At 43.1% G+C, this 13772-nt stretch overlaps 1 protein-coding gene across 2 annotated transcripts; it reads left to right on the forward strand.

Moving 5' to 3' along the window:
* Positions 1–52: 52 nt before the first annotated feature.
* Positions 53–12100, forward strand: LOC309555116 (deoxyguanosine kinase, mitochondrial-like). Of its 2 annotated transcripts, none has more exons than XM_082256949.1 (2): positions 53–169; positions 11179–12100. In XM_082256949.1, exon 2 carries the CDS (start codon positions 11179–11181, stop codon positions 12067–12069), a length of 891 nt encoding a protein of 296 aa, XP_082113075.1. In that variant the 5' UTR covers positions 53–169; the 3' UTR covers positions 12070–12100. The 2 variants fall into 2 exon arrangements, with proteins under 2 accessions (XP_082113075.1, XP_082113076.1); XM_082256950.1 differs by lacking the exon at positions 53–169 and adding an exon at positions 8724–8790.
* The last annotated feature ends 1672 nt before the right edge of the window (positions 12101–13772 follow it).

Raw genomic sequence — 13772 nt, forward strand, 5'->3', positions numbered from 1 at the left:
GAGGAGAGATCATGTGACTGCAATGTAGTCGGAACCAGGAAGAGATTGTATAAGGACACAGGCTGGCTATGTGCAGGAGCTGGGTGTACGGAGGAGAGGTGCTGGATAATGACAGTGAGGGGACGTGAGTTGAGACGACAGAAGAGGAGGTTGGGAGTACTTGTGGAAGGTACTGAGTTCAGAGTGGGAAACAGCAGAGGAGATTGGTGATGAAGTATTTATTCAAGTAATGCTTGAAACCAAGCAGGTTAAATATTGACTTGCAGTCAATGAATACAGTTAAACTAAAGGCAGATTTTTATTTATTGTTTTGTTACATTTATATAGTGTGATGAGGGGTTAGGCCCACTGTCAGGTTGCTGTGTGTCCACTTTAGGAATATAATAGTGGAAGTCCAGGCTAAACCTGTCCAGTCTTAAACCTGCTCCCACCCCCAGTCCTATACTAACTAGCCTGGGGGTCAGCAGGGATGCGGAGTAGTCCTAGCGACCAATCACCAGCTTGTTAATGTGAAAAGTTAAAGCAGAACTTCACCCTAAAGGTGAGGGGGGAGCAGGTACCCGCACCCACTTCTGGTCGGATTGCCATGGTGAGCCACCGGAAGTTCCCCCTTCTGCAACCTTCATGGGCACGTCACAGGTCCCAGAAGGCTGCGGGACCATTAGCAAAGCGCAGCATAGTTCTCGCGTGCGCAGTGGGCAGTCAGTTGTGCAGCTGCACTAAATCACAGGCAGCTGCCCACAGTAAACATTGTGGTGCTGGCACCTGAAGACTAGCAAAGAAGTAGTTTGGATGAGCCCTGGACAGGTGAGTTTCTTCTTCAGTATTTGTAGCTGCTGCCTTTTTTTTTTTTTTTTTTTTTTTTAAGCCGCTTTAACTCCAGTACTGTGCTTTCTCTCCCTCTCTTCACTCTCCTGTACATCAGTTGTAAGGTAGGAGAAACTACCTTTACACTGTGTTTATGTTGGGGGGGGGGTAACAATTCTGAGGGGGCTGTTGGGGGGGGGGGGGGAGCGGAGGACACTACTTTGTGGGGGGCTGAGGACAATGCAGTGTGTGTGTGTGTGTGGGGGGGTAATGTGATGTGAAGGGGAGACAGAGAAAACTACTGTGGGGGAAGGTTGGCAAAGGACGCTAGTGAAGAGGGGAAGAGGACACTACTGTGGGGGGAGGGGTGATCTGAAGAGGGGAAGAGGACACTACTGTGGGATGTAAAGGGGGACAGAGGACACTACTGAAACACACCATGTGTTCTCCATGCTGTCTTTTTTTTTTTTAATTTTTTTATTGAGGGCTTCTTCCTGCCAGAACAGAATAAAACCGCAGGGAAGAGTGCGGATAGCTAGTACAGTGGCTTCTCCTGAGCTGTCAGTTCTTTTTTGTTCAACCCTGCTGGTTCGAATGAAAAAAAACAAACTAGTGTGTGCTAGGCTTAAAGTGGTTGTAAAGCCTTAGATTTTTTAATGCATTCTATGCATTAAGGTGAAAAATCTTCTGTGCTGCAGCCCCCCCCCCCCCTTTTTTTTTTCTTACCTGAGCCCAATCCGATCCAGCTATGTGCATGAGCACAGCAGCTCCAGCCGCTGTCGCTCTCCTCATTGGACAGATTGATGGCAGCAGGAGCTATTGGCTCCCGCTGCTGTCAATCAAAATCTGTGATGCAGGGGGTGGGGCTAAGTCCCGTTGCCTGTGTCAATGGATGCAGCAGCGGGATTCGGGAGTGAGCCTGCATGGGTGCCCCCGGGGAAAGCGGCTGTCTGTAGGGTACCTGATGAAGAGGAGGGGCCAGGAGCGCCAGCGGGGTATCCCAGAAGAAGAGGATTGAGGCTGCTATGTGCAAAACTACTGCACAGAGCAGGTAAGTATAGGCATGTTTGTTATTTTTATAATAAAAATAATCAAAGGTTTAGTATCACTTTAAGGGTGCTCTGATCCAGTCACATGTTATGCTCCCAGCACTGGCTTTAGGGAAGAGAAGAGAGCGCTCGATGCAGAGGATTGGCAGTGGCGTCATCCAAAGGGTAACTATGGAGCATCAGTTGTCGACTGTCTCTCTTCTACGCTGAAGCTGCAGATGGAAGCTGGTCATGTTAGCAGACATGAGCAACTTCAGAATATGGAAGTAGAGACATTAAAAAAAAATATATATATACAGTCAGGTCCATAAATATTGGGACATCGACACAATTCTAATCTTTTTGGCTCTATACACCACCACAATGGATTTGAATTGAAACAAACACGGTGTGTTTTTTTTTTGGAAAATTATTTTTATTCAGTTTTCAAGAACATACAAAAAGAAAACAGTAACAACGGTTACAATAAGACAAGGCAGACATCAGACAAAAACACCTACCTAACCCCAGAAATCTCCCCCCCCCTTCCCCCCAAAACAGACACCAGCACCCCAACATCATCCCGGATGACCGAGGCCAGCAGGGTCGGCACCGGCCCACGCCAGAAACAAACGCAGGCCGGCTCCGACCCACAGAGAAGAGCACCCCTCAGTAGCACCCAATCAAACCCCCCTCAGTGCACACCCAAAACACAGCTGTCAACGCAGTATAGTTCAGGCTAGGTAGCAATATAAAATAAAGTACATAAATCCAGCAAATCAACATGCAAATGGCATAACATAATAACAGGACTCAGGGCCAGCGTCAAGCCTCCTCCCCCAAAAAGTGCAAAGTTAACCAATTGATGAAGATGAGTCAACCCACGCCCTCCAGACCTTTTCAAATTTTTTGGGACAACCCCTAGATAAGTATGTCGCCTTATAGAGCGGTAAGCCAGCATTGACCAAGCCCCTCCAGAAAGAAAGCGAGGGAGGAGCCTCCTTCTTCCAATGGAGCAGGATCGCCTTCCTGGCATAAAACAGCAGTATACTGAGCAACGTTCTGTGGGCCACCGAAGGGACCACCTCCTCCACCAAACCCAAGAGACAGACCCTTGAGGTCAGTGAAATCGGGGTCAGCAACACCTCGTTAATACAGTCAGTCACAGCCCTCCAAAACATCTGGATCTGGCTGCAGTCCCAAAAGACGTGAGTCGCGTCTGCCGGAGAAGTAGAACAACGCCAGCATTCAGCGGACGAGGTCGGATAAATCCTTGCCAGGCGGGCCGGAGTGTAATAGATCCGGTGCAGGAATTTGAATTGTATGAGCCGGTCCCTAGCGGACACCAGATATTTAAAGGGTTCAGTCCGGGCCTCATCCCAGTCGTCACCTTGCAGATCGGGCATCTCCAACGTCCATCTGTCTCTACATTTAGTAATGCTAGGGGGGGTCAGTCTAAACATATCCTTATACACAGTCGAAAGGATCTTGAGCGAGGTGTCGCAAGTTAACACACACTCAAGATCCGAACGGCACATTTCCACGTGAGACGTGGCAAACTGGCTTCGGAAAGCATGTCGCAGTTGGAGATATCTAAAGTAATAATGATTGGGCAGGTCAAAGTTCTCAAACACGGTGTGTTTTAACTGCAGTCTTTCAGCTTTAATTTGAGGGTATTTACATCCAAATCATGTGAAAGGTGTAGGAATTACAACAGTTTGCATATGTGCCTCCCACTTTTTAAGGGACCAAAAGTAATGGGACAATTGGCTGCTCAGCTGTCCCATGGCCAGGTGTGTGCTATTCCCTCATAATCCCATTTACAAGGAGCAGATAAAAGGTCCAGAGTTCATTTCAAGTGTGCTATTTGCATTTGGAATCTGTTGCTGTCAACTCTCAATATGAGTTTCAAAGAGCTGTCACTATCAGTGAAGCAAGCCATCATTAGGCTGAAAAAACAACACAAACCCATCAGAGAGATAGCAAAAACATTAGGTGTGGCCAAATCAACTGTTTGGAACATCCTTAAAAAGAAAGAACGCACCGGTGAACTCAGCAACACCAAAAGACCTGGAAGACCACGGAAAACAACTGTGGTGGATGACTGAAGAATCCTTTCTCTGGTGAAGAAAACACCCTTCACAACAGTTGGCCAGATCAAGAACACTCTCCAGGAGGTAGGTGTATGTGTGTCAAAGTCAACAATCAAGAGAAGACTTCACCAGAGTGAATACAGAGGGTTCACCACAAGATGTAAACCATTGGTGAGCCTCAAAAACAGGAAGGTCAGATTAGAGTTTGCCAAACAATATCTAAAAAAGCCTTCACAGTTCTGGAACAACATCCTATGGACAGATGAGCCCAAGATCAACTTGTAGCAGAGTGATGGAAAGAGAAAAGTATGGAGAAGGGAAGAAACTGCTCATGATCCAAAGCATACCACCTCATCAGTGAAGCATGGTGGTGGTAGTGTCATGGCGTGGGCATGTATGGCTGCCAATGGAACTGGTTCTCTTGTATTTATTGATGATGTGACTGCTAACAAAAGCAGCAGGATGAATTCTGAAGTGTTTGGGGCAATATTATCTGCTCATATTCAGCTATTCAGCTAAATGCTTCAGAACTCATTGGACGGCGCTTCACAGTGCAGATGGACAATGACCCGAAGCATACTGCGAAAGCAACCAAAGGGAAAGAAGTGGAATGTTATGCAATGGCCAAGTCAATCACCTGACCTGAATCCGATTGAGCATGCATTTCACTTGCTGAAGACAGAACTGAAGGAAAAATGCCCCAAAAACAAGCAGGAACTGAAGACAGTTGCAGTAGAGGCCTGGCAGAGCATCGCCAGGGATGAAACCCAGCGTCTGGTGATGTGTATGCATTCCAGACTTCAGGCTGTAATTGACTGCAAAGGATTTGCAACCAAGTATTAAAAAGTGAAAGTTTGATTTATGATTGTTAATCTGTCCCATTACTTTTGGTCCCTTAACCGGTTGCCGACCGCCGCACGACTATATACTGCGGCGGTCAGCCCCGGCCAGGCAGAGTGACGTATCGGTACGTCACTCGCCTGTCACTGACTTGCGAGCCTATAGCGAGCGGGCGCGCGCCCGCCGAGGCGCGCGCCCGCCGCGGCTCGTTCACAGGCAAGTCAGTGCGTGTGACCGGCGGACTCGATGTCCGCCGGCCACACTACGATCGCTCCTGTGAAGGGAGAAAGACAGAGCAGCTTGTGTAAACAAGCTGCCTGTCAGTTCTCCCTGTGTAAAAGTAAAGATCTGACCGTTCTACTATGTAGAACGGTTGATCTTTGCTTTTACACCAATAGCAATGTCCCTACACAGTAGAAAGCACGCCCCTAGGACACACTTAACCCCTCCCTTCCCAATAAAGTTAACCCCTTCCCTGCCAGTGTCATTTTTGCAGTAACAGTGCATATGTATAGCACTGATTACTGCAGTAATGTCACTGGTAACCCCAAAAGTGTCAAAAATGTCAGTCAAGGGTCCGATCTGTCCGCCGCAATGTCGCAGTACCGAAAAAAAAATCGCAGATCGCCGCCATTACGCGTTAAAAAAAAAAACACCAAAAATGACAAAAATCTTTCTCTTTGTTAGTAAACGCGATAACTTTTGCGCAAACCAATCAAAATACGCTTTTTGCGATTTTTTTTTTACCAAACATAGGTAGCATAAAACAAATTGGCCGAAAAATGTTAAAAAATTTTGATTTTTACTTTTTTTTTTGGGGAATTTCATATAAAAAAATGTGAAAAATATTGTTATTTTTGCAAAATTTACGCTCTTTTTTTGTTTATAGCGCGTGATCAAAAAATCGCACAGGTGATCAAATACCACCAAAAGAAAGCTCTGTTTGTGGGAAAAAAAGGACGTCAAATTCGTTTAGGTACAGCGTCGCACGACCGCGCAATTGTCCGTTAAAGTCACGCAGTAAAAAATCGCAAAAAAACCCCTGGTCCTTTAGCAGCCAAATCCTCCGGGGCTTAAGTGGTTAAAAAGTGGGAGGCACAAATACAAACTGTTGTAATTCCTACACAGTTCACCTGATTTGGATGTATATACCATCAAATTAAACCTGAAAGTCTGCAGTTAAAGCACATCTTGTTTGTTTGTTTCATTTCAAATTCATTGTGGTGGTGTATAGAGCCAAAAAGATTAGAATTGTGTCGATGTCCCAATATTAATGGACCTGACTGTATTTGTGTGTGTATGTATGTATGTCGCACACCATTGTTAGCCATATGATGTGCTTATTTCATAATCTCAAAAAACACACAATTCAATGTAAATAAATTTATATTAACACAAAAGTCCCAAGTGTCCATACATTCTTGTAATATGCGTTTTAGTGGCACTATACTGTATGTCCTTCCAACAGAGTCAACTGTTTTTCTTAGTCTGCGTTTATAATCCTCTGTAATATACCCCTTTACCAATATTTGTATGCTTTCACCTTATGTTGAGTAGAGGCGTACCGAAACCGAAAATTTAGGATGCACTTGGCCGAAACCAAAAATGACAGCTTTAAAAAAATATACATTTTTATATACAATTGTATTATATTTGACTTTTTAAGTAATATCATGAATTTGATAAAATAATAGTGAGTGCGCTGACAATTCTGTGCAAAAAAATGAAGCTGCTACCAAAGATCCAGATACCTGATCTGGACAAATAATAAATGGGGAAAAATAGATCTGGTGCACTAAATTAATGAGGTGCCAATTGTCATATGTGATTTTAATCAATCAATGCAGTTTTAATCAATCAATGCAGTAACAGCCATCTCATCTGTATGGTCTCAAGGGATGCCACCTTTTTACACTCCTCTCCTCGTCTCAGCACTCCCCCACAATATGCATAGTATTTTGTAGAATAAGAAAGGGATCCAATAGTGCATTATCTTTTTGATACTTTACTATGAAAAAAAGACGATTGCACTTGCATGTAAAAAGGCGACAATAAGCTTGCTATCACTCGTGTAGTCGCGGCCGCCTGCAGTGCGGACCGCGGTTGTAGGTTGTGACGATGCAGCGCCTCCTCTATGATGCGTTTCCCCCGATAGGGCATCCACTGATTGGGGGAAATGCGTCATAAAGGAGGCACTGCATCATCACATCCTACAACCGCGGTCCGCACTGCAGGCGGCCGCGACTACACGAGTGCAGGCGGCCCCGACTACACGAGTGATAGCAAGCCTATTGTCACCTTTTTACATGCCATATGTAGCAGAAAACAAATTGGCCAAAATTGTTAAAAAATGTTGATTTTTAAATTTTTTTGGGGAATTTCATATAAAAAAATGTGAAAAATATTGTTATTTTTGCAAAATTGTTGCTCTTTTTTTGTTTATAGCGCATGATCAAAAAATCGCACAGGTGATCAAATACCACCAAAAGAAAGCTCTGTTTGTGGGGAAAAAAAGGACGTAAATTTTGTTTAGGTACAGCGTCGCACGACCGCGCAATTGTCCGTTAAAGTCACGCAGTGCCGAATCGCAAAATATGGCCTGGTCAGGAAGGGGGTAAAATCTTCCACGGCTTAAGTGGTTAATTTAATTTCTTCACATTGAATTGTGTGTATGAGATTATGATATAAGCACATTATATGGCTAACAACTATAAGGTATATGTTACAGTATTTGTACTGAGCTGTGCATATATACATTTTTTTTATGTATTTTTTTGACATATTAACACATAGGGTTTCATATACTAAAGCTAGAGAGTGCAAAATCTGGTGCAGCTCTGCATAGAAACCAATCAATTCAGGTTTTTTTTTTTTTTTGTCAAAGCTTAATTGAACAAGCTGTAGTTGGAAGCGGATTGGCTATCATGCACACGGCACCAGATTTTTCACTTTACAGTTATAGTAAATCAAAGTACTTAAATTTCTATTATTTTCACTTAAAGGTACATGGTTTGCTTTGTGTATATTTTGTGTTTTTTTGGGGTCCATTACCCATATGATTTCACTGAGGTTTCTCCTGTTTTATTCTTGCATAGACCTCTTTCCTCTATAGGCTAGTTAATAAAGACTAATGCCTCGTACACACGCATCGATAGTTGGCCGTGAATTTTTGGCCAACGTCCGATCGGCCGATTTTCGGCTTGTTAGTATGATGCTTTCGACAACCGACTGCGACTTTTCGGCCGAATAAAATCTGGTGTGCATGCTATAAAATTTTTGTTGGCCATCAACACAACGGCCGATTTTCCGTCAGTCAGTACAGATTTCGGCAGACAAAAATGTGATGAGCAAGACTGGGCATGCTCAGAGAAGAAAAAACACACGGAAAGTAAACCATCACATGACATCACTTCTGAAGTTGGTTTTTGTTGGCCGAGAAAATTCGTGTGCAGTCTAGAGCACATTTCAACCAACACAACAACACTGGACAAAAGACGGCCAATCGGTCGGCCGATAATCGTTGCGTGTGTACGAGGCATTAGAATGGGGGTGGGAGCAGGGTTAAGATTAGATAGGTTTAGCCCAGACTTTTAACTCTCTCTGAGGCTATGTTCACATTTGTGCAATGCAGAAACTCACAAAATTGTGAGTGCTCCCACAGGGCCCAAAAAATGCAGATCCCTTTTGCGAGTGCATGGCGGTACCATTGTGCACGCAAAAATGCATGATGGCAAAGTACTATATATTTTGCTGTGGCTTGATTTTTTTATTTATATATAAAAAAAAAAAAAAAAAAAAAAAAAAAAAAACTCACTTTTGTGTGATTTTTTTTTTTTTTTTTTTTTTTTTTTCACTTTAAAAGGGATTGTATTGAAATGAATGGGCTGCCCTGGATATAGCACACCAAAGTGTGCAAAATTGTGTATAGGTGTGAACGGAGCCTAATTGTCATCATCACCAATGTCACTGGGAATGATAATGAGTAAATACTAAATTTTGAGTTGCCACCAGAAGAAGAGAGGGTAAATAAGTTCCTGTAACAACTGTCTAAAGCTGGCCATGCACGATACAATTTGATTTTAAATTTTCCTTTAGGCTGACCATGCACATTACAATCAGACCATACATCCTTTGTACAATCTGTTTAAACTATGTAATATGATGACCTACCAATGCTATCCTATCAATTTGTATTCAATTGGGCAGATCCTTCCACTACATTTGGTTTGTAGGGCTAAAGGTTGTACAATCAGGTTGTAACGTGTGTAGTGAGCTTTAGATTTACCATCAAATATGTAGTGTATGACACTGTCTGATTGAATACAAAATGAATGCATTGTACAGGTAGATTCTTATATTGCTTAAAGTGATTGGAAAGTCTCGGGTTTTTTTTATTTTTGACAAACATGTTTTACTTACCTGCATTGTGTAGTGGTTTTGCACAGGACAGCCTGGATCTTCCTCTTCTTGGGTTCCGCTTGGGCTCTCCTGGCCCCTTCCTCCTGTCGAATGCCCCCACAGCAAGCAGCTTGCTATGGGGGTACCTGAGCCGAGCTGCAGCTCCATGTGCCCATTCAGACACCGTGCTTCGGTTCGGCCCTCTCTTCCCTCTCTCAATTATTGGCTATCTGATTTTGACAGCCGTGGGAGCCAATCAGGAGGGAGAGTCCTGGACGGCCGAGGGACTTGTGGACATCCCTGGATAGAGATTGTGCTCAAGTAAGTATTAGGGGGGCTGGGAGAGGGCTGCTGCACACAGAAGGCTTTATATCCTAATACATAGAATGCATTAGGATAAAAAAAGCCTTCTGACTGTACAGCTCCTTTTAAGCTAGGTATACATGTATAGAAATTTGTCCAGTTTTTCAATCCATGTATACCTTTTTGTCTGTTTGACAGAAGCTGATCGTTAGACCGGCTTCTATCAAACAGTCCTGCTGGAAAACCAGCATTCGCTCAGTACTATTAGCCATCGGCCGCAGTGCTGATCAATGTATTCTGATGGGGGGTCAATGACGCAGAGGGTTAAATGAAAAATAAGTCACGGATCTCTGCATCTACACAAATGATGAATGGACGAAAGAAAATAACGAAAAGAAAAAACTCCCAAGCTATAGTTTTGGTAACTATAAAGGAGATTGTTCAATCGTATTGTATAGTGTGTGTGGCCAGCTTAAGAGTGGATTTCCTTGGAAAGATATTCTCGAACTTCCTATTGAGTGGACAGTACAGAGATGGCAAAAAAGGGAAAACTTTCCCCTATTCTATCCTACAGTATATGAGAGAAACGTTTTGGTTTTATTTATACTTTTTTTTTTTGCTTGTGTACAAGGTCAGTATTCTATAAGAGGTGACTGAAACCTAAAATTAATTTTTTCTTCAGTTTTGTATAGAGTGGGGAGGAATTAGAACCCCTGTCAACGTTTTATTGATGCCTGTGTCCCTGCTGGATAGATTCACCCCTCTCTAATCATCCTTCTGACCACCGAGACAGAAAGTGATGGGAAGTACAAACCTTTTATGGTTGTCACTGGGAAAAAAAAATCTTCCATTGGGAACCTCTGTTTTAAGTGACACCTGAAGAGGGAATTTTTCAGCATTTTGTAGAGATTTTTTTTAAACGTCCCGTGTGCATGAGCCCTAAATGAAGGGGAATCTCCCAAACGAATGCAGCACTGCACTATATGACAAAATAAATCCTAGTAAGAACTGTGAATTAATTTATATTATTGGTGAGAAATGAAAGGTAAATGGGGGTTGGTATACATTGTGGGGTTACATTGGGAGGTCAGTGGGAAGCACCCCACCTTTTACATTGAGTCAGTATTAAGTCCCTCAACCTCCTAAACCTTTTTTTTTTTCTTTTGTGGTCATTGGGAGAAATCCTTGCTCACAATCATGGATTAATGGTGAGTGGGAAGAACTTTTCCCCTCCGTCTCACATTGATGGTTATTGGGAAGGAGTCCTCTCCCCTTACATTGGTGGTCAGTGGTAGGAACTCTCCTGCCTCTTACATTTGTGGGGAAAAACCCTTTCACCCCAGCACCCTGTAGTTGTGGGCACTTTGAAAACGTTTGGCTGGATTTCCATTATAGATTGAGTTGGCAAAAGTGTTTCTACTTTTGTCTAGGCCACCATTCGATTTGAAGATTTCCCATTGCCTTTTGTTTAGACCCGCAAGTGAGGGGAAAATCCCACCAACAGGGAGAGACCACAAAAAAAACTTGACAGACGTTGTAACCCTTCCCTGTTCCAGTCACAAATAAAGTACGTTTTTGCGGGAGTTGAGTTTAAATGTTTCTATATTATGACAATGTTGGGTGCTATTTTTTTCATGAATATAGTTCAAAGTTGAATAGAATTCTTTTTTTCCTACATATGCCTCATAAAACCTTTTCTGTGTCAACAGATGTTTAAAACCAAAATCAGGGTATTCTTGGATACAGCAAAAACACATTTTTGTAATTCACGGCAACCAGATGTCAAACTTTTTTGTACTTTTTTTCACACAAAAGGAAATGAACACGGAATTGCCATGTCTAAGGAATCTGTGAAGTCACAGTGTGTCCCTTACAGCTCCAGGAAAGGGGTGAAACTCAAGAAACTTTCTGTGGAAGGGAATATTGCTGTTGGAAAGTCAAGCTTCGTGAGATTATTAGCCAACGCATATCAAGAATGGAGTTTAATAGGAGAACCTCTACAGAAATGGCAACATGTCCATTCTTCATCCAGCCATGGGATGGATAATTTACTACAACTCATGTATGACAATCCAGCTCGGTGGTCCTATACCTTTCAGACGCTTTCTTGTATGACTCGTTTTAAAACCCAGATTGAGTCGTTTTCAGAGCAGCTTCTGAAGCAGGAAGAAGCTGTGCGAATATTTGAAAGGTCGGTATATAGTGATAGGTTTGTGTTTGCTAAGACTCTCTTTGAACTTGGCCATTTAAATGACATGGAATGGAGCATGTATCAAGAATGGCACACTTTTTTACTTCAGGAGTTCGGGGAGAGAGCTACTCTGGATGGGATTTTATATCTCCGTGCAACCCCAGTGAAATGCTTTGAGAGGCTTCAGAAAAGGGCAAGGAAGGAAGAAGAGAGGGTTACCCAACAGTATTTGGAAAAGTTACATGACCAGCATGAAGGGTGGCTGATAAATAAGAACACAGACGTTCATCCTGCACATTTCACTAACATTCCTGTTCTGATTTTAGAGGTTGATGAGGATTTTGAAGAGAATCCTGTAGTTAGTCAACACCTCATTACCAAAGTTAAAGACTTTGTAGTCTCCCTGTAGTATTTTGTTGTTGTATCTGTGTTTTAAGGAAAACTGTTGCTTTTACTGAACTACTAAAACTGCTAACTGCCTGTCTTTCGCTGGCTTCCTCGCTTTAATACACTGTTGTCAACCTGCAGATCAGAAGAATCGGAGTGAGGCCAAATTCTAAAGCTATTGGATCTGCAGGACCAGCAGGAAACTATTATTATTGTTGCTATTTATTATTATTACAAGGAATGATCAGCGTTGGCAGCCTTTATACTTTTCTCTATTCTTACTTGCCTCTTGGACTGCTTTGTGTATTTCCTCTAGACTTGTGCAGTAATCCAGAATGAGACCTGTCTTTTCTGCAGGATCTTCTTGTAATAAAGACGGCTGCTGCTCTCCCTCCATGTGTAGGGTAACTAGTCTCATCTCCTCCGCCTCCTGTAGTTTTCTCAAGTCAGCCTGTAGTGTTTGGACCTGCTGGGTCAATCCCACAGCTCTCCTCTCTGCACAGGCTACGTGCAGCTTGGTGATGTCACTGCATATTTTATATGGTAGTAGCTGGATTTGCAAAGGTATATGCTCCAAACAAAGTGGATTTATATTTGTTACAGCTATTAAGGAATATATTTCAATAAAAAATTTTGAGTTCAATTTTATGTATCATGGTGAATATTTAAGCTGAACTCTGGGGAAAACAGAGTAAGGAAACCCCCCCCCCCCCTCTGCAATGTTTAAATGCTTATGTCTAGGGTACCGGTAAGTGGGATTTTACAGCCGATCATTCCCTTCTGCAGGTTTGCTTTATGCTGTAAGATACGTCCTCTCAGCTACTTCTGTAAGGCACTCCAGTGGCCACAGGCACTCCGATGTCATCAAGTACAGTTCAGGGCCAGTAAGCTTGCATTGTACGGGCAGACACTGAGGAACTGCCCACAACCCATGTGGCAGATAGAGTTGAACTCTGGCTGCCAGCGAAGTGAGGGATTAGGCATAAAAATACCTTTTACTTGTTACGAGGCATAGAAAAGCAATTAAACCTTAAATCTGTGCAGGGGAGCCTCACTGCAAGGATAGTCATTTTGTTTTCCTTGGAGTTCAAGACAAACTCAAGGCAGATATAGAAATACACAAATTTATCCTTTGCAATATTATATTTAGTAAAACATAACATGTTTTAAAACTGTCCTGTATCCCCTATACAGCAGAGCTCAGACTTGTATAGGGTGGGGCAGCACTGACACCTAGTCAGGTGTGCTGCATGCACATGTGCGGACAGGACAAAAGAGCGGGTTGATTCATCAGTATTCTTCTTCTTCTGCTCCTTCACTAATCATTTACAATCTGACACCGGGAAGTGACCAATCTATATAACTTAGTGGTTCTTAAAATGTCCCAGTAGCAGTATCACCCCCTCAACCCCCTTAATACTTGAGTCCTCCTTCCATCCAGTGCTGTGCTGGGCTGTAGCAGCTCTTTTTTTCTTTCTCACTGCATTCACAGGACCGAGAGGCAGCAGTGGGAGCCATTGGCTCTTGCTGCTGTCAATTAAATCCTGTAAGCGGGGGAAGAGGCCAAGCTAAGCTGTCAGTGTCTATGGATACACACAGCCTGGCTCAATAGTGAGCAGTTAGCTATGGTAGCAGACACAAAGAAGTAGCAGTGAGCATCAGTAGAGGACCCCAGAAGAGGAGGTTTGGGGCCACTCTGTGTGATTCCATTGTATAGAACGGGTA

Source organism: Pelophylax lessonae (assembly GCF_965119305.1).
Source record: "Pelophylax lessonae genome assembly, chromosome: 4".
Taxonomy (NCBI): domain Eukaryota; kingdom Metazoa; phylum Chordata; class Amphibia; order Anura; family Ranidae; genus Pelophylax; species Pelophylax lessonae.

Coding starts and splice junctions, on each gene's coding strand:
- LOC309555116 (XM_082256949.1), top strand. CDS start 11,179: ATGTTTAAAACCAAAATCAGGGTATTCTTGGATACAGCAAAAACACAT.